This window comes from Arachis hypogaea, chromosome 5 (assembly GCF_003086295.3).
Source record: "Arachis hypogaea cultivar Tifrunner chromosome 5, arahy.Tifrunner.gnm2.J5K5, whole genome shotgun sequence".
NCBI classification, from domain to species: domain Eukaryota; kingdom Viridiplantae; phylum Streptophyta; class Magnoliopsida; order Fabales; family Fabaceae; genus Arachis; species Arachis hypogaea.
In genome coordinates, this window is record NC_092040.1 from 22,550,392 (window position 1) to 22,558,429 (window position 8,038).

At 32.6% G+C, this 8,038-nt stretch overlaps 1 protein-coding gene across 1 annotated transcript; it reads right to left on the reverse strand.

Moving 5' to 3' along the window:
• Window positions 1–240: 240 nt before the first annotated feature.
• Window positions 241–5,370, reverse strand: LOC140184670 (zinc finger BED domain-containing protein RICESLEEPER 2-like). The gene is made up of 5 exons (XM_072236865.1): window positions 5,106–5,370; window positions 4,867–4,948; window positions 779–2,753; window positions 572–639; window positions 241–487 (listed from the first exon to the last, which is right to left on the reverse strand). Exons 3-4 carry the CDS (start codon window positions 2,745–2,747, stop codon window positions 572–574), a joined length of 2,037 nt encoding a protein of 678 aa, XP_072092966.1. The 5' UTR covers window positions 2,748–2,753; window positions 4,867–4,948; window positions 5,106–5,370; the 3' UTR covers window positions 241–487.
• Between the last annotated feature and the right edge of the window lie 2,668 nt (window positions 5,371–8,038).

Consider the following 8,038-nt stretch of genomic DNA (forward strand, 5'->3'; position numbering starts at 1 on the left):
AATCCGTTTTTTTTAATCCAAATCTAAAATCTGTTTTTTTTTAATAAAATCCAGTTTTAAAACCAAATTTTTTAACCAAAAATTCAGTTTTAAAACCAATTTTTGAAAATCCAGTTTTAAAACCAGTTTCTTTAAACAAAAATCCAATTTTAAAACTAGTTTTTAAAAATTCAATTTTCAAACCAGATATTTTAACAAAAAATCCACTTTTAAAACCCGTTTTTAGAAATTCAATTTTCAAACCATAATTTTTTTAAAAGTAAAATTAATACTAAAGTCATTTTAAAGTGTATAGGTTCATTACAACTAGAATTTGATTCTTTATAAATCTAATGACAATAGCTAATCTATATAACATTTAATCATTCTCAATATATCAAAAGAATACCACTAAAAAATCCCTCTAAAACAACAACCACAAAGTATCAAAAGATGCCAAGTTGCCAACAAAATCATCACACAACCACAACCTTTGAGGAAAATATATCTGCAAATAACAAAATATACCTTTGTCATTTTAAAACAAATCTTTGAATGAAAGTATTAAACCAAATGAGAATATTAAGCATACCTAGTCATCATCAAGATTATCAATTGATGCCGCCATAGAACAAGCACCATCATTAGAGGAAAATATATCTGCCAAGGGAATCAAATTAATTATCAAGTCTATATTCAACAGCTTTTAATTGGTAACTAATACCTAAATTCTAAAATAGAAAGATAACAAAAACAAAAATAAAATAAAATGAGAAGAAATATGAAACAAATTTTATACCTTGATCAACTTGTTGAAGAACTTCACCATCATCATCTAAAGCAGAGAAAAGATCTTCCTTAAGCCAATCTCCTGTGCAGACTACGACTTCTACCATTCTAGGTGTTAAGGAACTGCGGTATGGATCGAGGACTCTTCCTCCAGTACTAAATGCAGACTCCGAAGCTACCGTAGAAACAGGTATAGCTAATACCTCACAAGCCATATTTTCAAGAATTGGAAATCGGGTTGAGTTGACCTTCCACCAGTTTAGTATATCGAACTTATGGGAGTATGGCTCGCATTCTTCTTGTAAATATCTATCAAGTTCAGATCTTGTATTTGTTCTACGACCGGTTGCTTGCAGAAAAAAGCCCATGCCATGAAGATCGGTATTAATGTTACTGGCTTGAACATCTTGCGTATCAGCTTCACTTGCTTCCTCAGAACTTTGGTATTGCTGATAAAGTAACTTTATGCACTTGGACAACTTTGACTTCAATTCACCTCCTTTTTCTTCTCCAAAGAAGTAATCCAAGAAATAATTGACATACTCAATCTTTTGCATTGAATTAAGTACGATAGCAATCAATAACAACATATTCACCGAATCAGGATTGCCCCAATACTTCTCATACTTAACCCTCATCCTTTCTGCCATTGACATAGTACTAAAATCAACAGAATCACAAGAATGACGAATAAATCGTCCAATTGCAAATACTTCCTTCATATACATATCACTGGTAACATATAAGGTACCAAAAACACGTATAGTGGCATCACTGAACACTCGCAAAAATGGTACAATGGACTCAGCATATTCCCAGTCTGAATCAGAAGGAACACCTCTCCCTTTTCCTCCATTCATCTCTCCTATATAGGTATTATCTTTCAAAGCAAGCAACTCAAATGCTTTGCGATGCTTCAAAGCTACCTCTAACATTTGATAGGTAGAGTTCCACCTAGTCTCAACATCCATGCAAGGCAAGCCTTTATATTGGATTTTTTCTAGTTCAACACACTTTTGAAACCTACTAGCTCTAGATGGAGAAGATCTAACATACTTTACTGCACTACGAATCCTCAAGACCGATTCATCAATCTCTTTCAACCCCTCTTTTACAATTAAGTTTATAATATGTGCACAATACCTCATATGAATAAATTCACCATTCAAAATAATGCTATTCCAAGAATTCAATCGCTGCTTCAGATATTTAATTGCAACGTCATTAGATGAGGCATTATCAACTGTCACACTAAAGACCCGATTCAAATTCCAATTATTTAAACAAGATTCAATTGTTGCTCCTATAACCTCTCCTGAATGACTTGTCACTTGACAAAAATTAAGTATTTTTTTATGTAATTTCCAATCCAAATCAACAAAGTGTGCTGTCAAACTCATATAAGTAAAATTTTGAATTGAAGTCCAAGTGTCAGTGGTTAGACATACTCTACCACAATTTGCCGAAAGAAAATCTTGCAACTTCATCTTCTCTTCAGCATAAAGAGCTCCAATGTCACGTGCTAATGTAGTCCGTGAAGGAACTTTGAATCTTGCTTGTAGGGCATGCACAAATTTTCGGAATTTCGGGCTTTCAACGAAGCGAAATGGTAGCTCTTCCCCAATAAACATTTCCACAAGTGCCCTTCGAGCCTCCTCTTGGTCAAATTTGGAAGCACTAGGTGAATTTAAAACACCACGCTTATCTATAGTCGGTGTGGTCGTTGTTTTTCTTCTTTTGTTCGAATCATTATTAGGATTTTGCTTGCATCTTCTCAAATGACCACCCATTGAGCTGGTTCCATTCCCATATTGTATTAAGCTACCACAATATTTGCATTTAGCCTTCTTCTCAGTAGCATTCTCCACATCAAAATGATCCCAGACAGCTGACCGATTCTTACGAACACCTGACGGTGGAGAAGATGGTTGAGTGCTAGCAGACATCCCTGCTGCTTCAATATTACTGTTTTCAGTCATCTTGCTCTGCATATAAAGCAAGGTGTACATAACTCAAAATTTGGTGCCAAACATGCTAAAATTAACACAAACTAATCCAAAGAAACAGTAGCCATAAAACTTCAGCATGATTCATAAACTAATGCATGTTCATATATCTCGCAAAACAGCAGCAGTGTTTAAATCAAAAATTCATATAAATTGGGAGTTATGTACTCAAGAATCTACTGCTGCAGAATCAGAATTCAGTTTCTTTTTGCACAAGGCACCATTTTTCAAAAGGGGAAGCGTTATTTATAACTCATAAATTTCTTTAGGGATATGCAGCCTAGTATATCTAATCTAATCATGCAATTAAACATAGGTTCAGAACTTCCCTAGACAACAATAACATGAAATAAAACTAAGATTCATATAAAAACCAATAAATAATAAAATCAACCATCCATTTTTACTATTTTAGGAAATTCAGCCAAATGTGAATCAAGAATTATACATTCTACAAACTAGGAAACTTAGGCAACTAAATTCGAGAGAGCTTAAACTACAAAGTTCTTAGAGTTTTTTATGCAACCAACTAGACTTCTTAGAGTTTCAGGAAAAATTAGTTTCATTTTATTCAGAGGCCCAGATTGGCAGCAGTAAATCTAACAATTTACTAATTTACTAATTATTATTTACTATGTATGTATGTTGGTTGTAATTTACTAATTATTATTTAGATGGGTGTGAATTGGTTTTATTGTGATTGTGACAAATGCATATCTGCACATGTGCCCAAGTCAATGAGGGAAGACAAGTTATGGTCTTCATGACATGCTGGCTCCTAAACATAGTGCAATCCATTTACGAACATGACAAATAAAACTAATATAAATTTGACTTCAGATGAACTCTACCAGTTAGTTCTAAACCTTACCGTTTGAAATATGGGTCCTAGTGCTGCAAATATTGTGTTGTTATACTTAATTTATATAGAACCTCACATTGTTTGATCTAATTTAACACTATATGCTAGTTAGTAACTTCTGGGTCCTACTGTTATATCATACATGTTTAATAGGTACAACTAGGTGTCCTTTTATTTCTTTTTAAATTGAAAAGGAGAGAAAAAATAGATACGATCCGCGAACACCCTTTACAACTGTGAGAACAAAGCAACATTTCAAGAGCACAGAGATTTTTATGCCTGTTCGATCTATTTATTTATTTATTTTAGAGAATTTCTATGAGTATTTGATTACCATTCGTTTACTAACTAGATACGTATTTTCTTCCCCAAATTTGAAGAAATAAAGAATGATCAAATTAAAAAATATTGTCAAATAATAAAAAAATATAACTTTAATTTTAACTATATTTTTCAAGTATTATTAAATTTTCATAACTACCATAATCACCATACTCATAACTACCACAAATTCCCCTGTTAACTAATATATCAAATAATACATGGAGTAGAGTAAGAGAGAGTTCAAATCTTATTCTAATAATAACATTTAACACATGCAACATTTGCTAAATACTAATATTATGCAAGACTAGCTAAGATGCCAAATATATATACCACAGAATCTGAAGTTGTAACCACTAGCATGAGCGTGAAAAGAAGAAAGTGAGAGGATGAAAGATAAGCATAAAAGAAGGTAGAGCTTTGGAATTGGAGGAGACTGAAACTCCATGTTAATTATTGAAGAGAAGAAGTTCTATCTTCAAAGTTGATGGAACATAATAACAAAGCAAACTTAGCTTAATTAGAGATTTGATTTCACCAACAGTTTCATTTTAGTTAGTTATTGCACGTTTGGGATCAATACAATGGGAACAATCTTTTTTATACGTAATATGCAGACAAATTATGTAATTTTGAGCTTTAATTGAACCCATCAAGACAGAGAAAAACAAAAGATTGAAGTTCTGATAGAGTACAAATAGAATCCAATGTTAATTGAGCTGAATAATTAAAGTTGAATAAGAGGGTAAAATCATGTGGTTTTCTAGCATGTGTATAAAGTGAATGAACCATAGTTAAAGTTGGAGAAACCTGGTGCAATGTATCAACAACAGAGTAGCATGATGAATGAACAGGAACAAAATTCAAAGCTAATTAAAAAATTTAAACACAACGCAAGGCAAATACCTGGTGCTTGGTGAGCCTCTGTGAATGGTTCTTCTGAGAAATCACCGTCAACACTTGATCAAAGGACAACCACACAACCTTGCTGTAAAAAAAAAACCCCAAAATAAAAATGGCATTAACACAAACACTTGATATGCATAACAGCATAAGCAATCAAACCTTGTTCAGTTTTTCAAATTGATGGAATGGAACAGAACAGAAAAGAACATGGAATCAAACCTTTGGTAAACCTATCTAACCTTGAGGGTACCCAGAGAACAGAGAAGAACAGAGCTGGGTCACGGCGAGAAAAGGCGGACGGCGGAACCGCGGATGGCGGAACAGAGCAGTGGCGCGACGCGCTTGTGGTGGTGGTGGCAGCTACGAAACTGCAGTGCCAGTTGCCTGCTCCGGTGCGGCGGTGCCGGCTGCAGGGCGAAGGAGAAAAGGATTCGTGATTTCGTGAGAGCTAAAACTGGTTCACCAAATCAAAAATGAAGAATTAGGGTTTTTTTGAGATTTGGATTTTAATCTGGATCTGGATCTGGATCTGGATTTAAAACCATTTAGATGGATTTAAAACCAAATTATAAAATAAATTTGGTTTGGTTTGGATTTTTTTTGGTTTAAAACTGGTTTTTTTTAAATGGTTTGGTTTGAATTTGGTTTAAAATCCAAATTTTGGATATTTTTGCCCACTCCTAGTTTTTACACATAAAAACCTATTTTTATTTAGAAAACCAATTTTGTTTATCTAAAAGCTGATTTTTCTTTTTAAAAAACTAATTTTTTATTTAAATTATATAAAATCAATTATAACTTATTAATTATTTTTTAATATTTTAAAAGATTGATTTTACCTTTGATAATATTTATATTTCAAAAGTCTCAAGATTAATTATTTTTATTATTATTTTTATTACAAATCAAATAATATAATATAACAAAACAAAATCCTAAATTTTTAATAAAATAAAAATGTCAAAATTTATTAATGTAAACAGTGTTGATACTATAATGACATTCAATTTGTAAAGTTGATTTAAAAATAAAATAATAATTTTTTATTAATAACTTATATTACTACTAGTTATATTATGCTTTTTATTATTTTAAAAATAAAATAATGCATAAAAATATATGAGAAGTCAATATAATAATTTAGTGTTAATTCTATAATGATATTTAATTTGTAACGTTGATTTAAAGATGTCAAATAGGATAGGATAAAAAGTTTGAAAGAATGATGAAGATAGGCATCGAACTTAAATACATAGGTTGAAAGTATATCAATTTAACGAAATGAGCTAACTTTATTTTCTTTAAAATAGAACTACCAATATTTTTACAAAAATTTTGGCGGGTCATGGCCCCCATTGCCTACACAAAGCTCCGCCACTGGCTAACAACAACCAAATGGATCAGCCACGCTTTGTAGTTTGACAACGACATCATTTTAATATTCTCAACGCTACCCTCTTTATTCTAAAAAATTCTCGCATTACGTTCCAGCCATATATTCCAAATTATTGCAAAGAATCCAAGAAACTACTTTTCTTGCTCATATTTTCTTTCAAGCCCTCCTATCCAACTCTCAAATAGTTCTTTGATTGCACCTGGTATAGCCCAAGCTCCATCAAAGTATATCAACCATGCACACCACACACAATCATCACTCCCCTTTTATAACATTTACTTACTTTAAGCAACATATTATCCCACATTAACAATAAACATCTAGAAGCACCTACAGATTCTACATATTTCCAACTCACCATGTCATTTCCCCAAATACGTATTATGTCAAATCTAGTTATTACTTCTCTCTTAGTTTCCATCAACCTTAATATGTTCAATATAAATTTCTTTTTCAATTATTTTACCATACTCAACTTTCCATCACCTCCTAAACCTCTAATATTCCAACAACTATAAATTATTTAAAAATATTTTTACACAACTTATTAGAGTATTTAGGTATGCTCCTTCTTGCTTTTTATTTCTGTTTTTCTCTCCTTTTTCTGTTAACAATTTCTTCATTCTAAGCTTGTAATATTGACATAATATCTTCGTCATTATTATATAACATTGCTCTAAACTTCACTGCTAACTCCGAGGCCTTCACATTTTCCTTTCTCTGCTCCTCCCACTTCAAACTTCCACCATCCACCTCATTCACATGCTCTAGTACAGTTTTCGATCTAGCCTCGTCAATATCACCACCTCTGTCATCTTCACACTGTGCCTTACAAGCCATCTCAATCTTTGGTGTCACAATTCTTGATTCACCCCTTCTCCTGCAAAATTGGAACTTCTTTTCTTGGTATGATTTAATAGCATATGAGCTTTTCTTTGGCACTCTTCTTCAACCATCAACATATGTGACGTCTCGACAACCCGGCTCTCCTCCACTTTCGTCGTTCTCGTAGTCTGTAAAACTCGGTCAAACCATAATTAATTAAATAATAAATTAAATAGGAGTGAATATGGTTAGAAAATTTAGTAATCAGAATTTGATAATTTAAATATGATATTTGGACTCAGTGAATTTTTCTGAGTCAAAAAACATAGTTTTCTGAATAAAAATGTACACTGAAAATTTGATCGGTAGTACCGGTTGTAATCTGTCTGATATTGTGGCTGAGAAAATTAATTAGAGGTAAATAATTTTAAGAAATAAGAATTTATAACTTGGAAAGATAGAAATATTTATAATACGATTTAAAACTCTAATATTAAAGGTTTTGGCCTAAAGTTGGGCCAGCAGACTAAAACAAATGAACCGGACCCAAGTGGGCCTAAGACCCAACATACATAAACATTAGTTATGAGCATTTCATCTCATTTTCTCTAAAGAATGGGGCGTGGGGCGCTAAAATGGGAAAGAGAGGAGGAAGAGAGAAAATCCTAACTCCATCAAACTTTAAATCACCATAACTTTTGATTCGGAACTCCGATTGACGAGTCGTTTGCGACCATGCATCACTCTTCTGATCCTCTATAATTCTATCTAAGTATTGTGGTGAGTATTCCATTGTCCTCTGTCTAGTTTTCATTTTTTTCCTTAAATTTGAGTTTGGTTATGGGTGTTGAGTAATTTTATGATTTTGGTTGTTTAGGAGTGCTCTAGTATGAGCCATTGGTGAGTTTCATCAACCAATTTTTTGGGTTAAGGTAAGAAACCCTCTAACCC

Bases quoted from the DNA above. Each gene is read 5' to 3' on its own strand.
- LOC140184670 (XM_072236865.1), bottom strand. From the start codon at position 2,747: ATGACTGAAAACAGTAATATTGAAGCAGCAGGGATGTCTGCTAGCACT. The intron at 640-778 runs GTATAAAATTTG...TTCCCTTGGCAG, and splicing joins TCTTCAACAAGTTGATCAAG to ATATATTTTCCTCTAATGAT.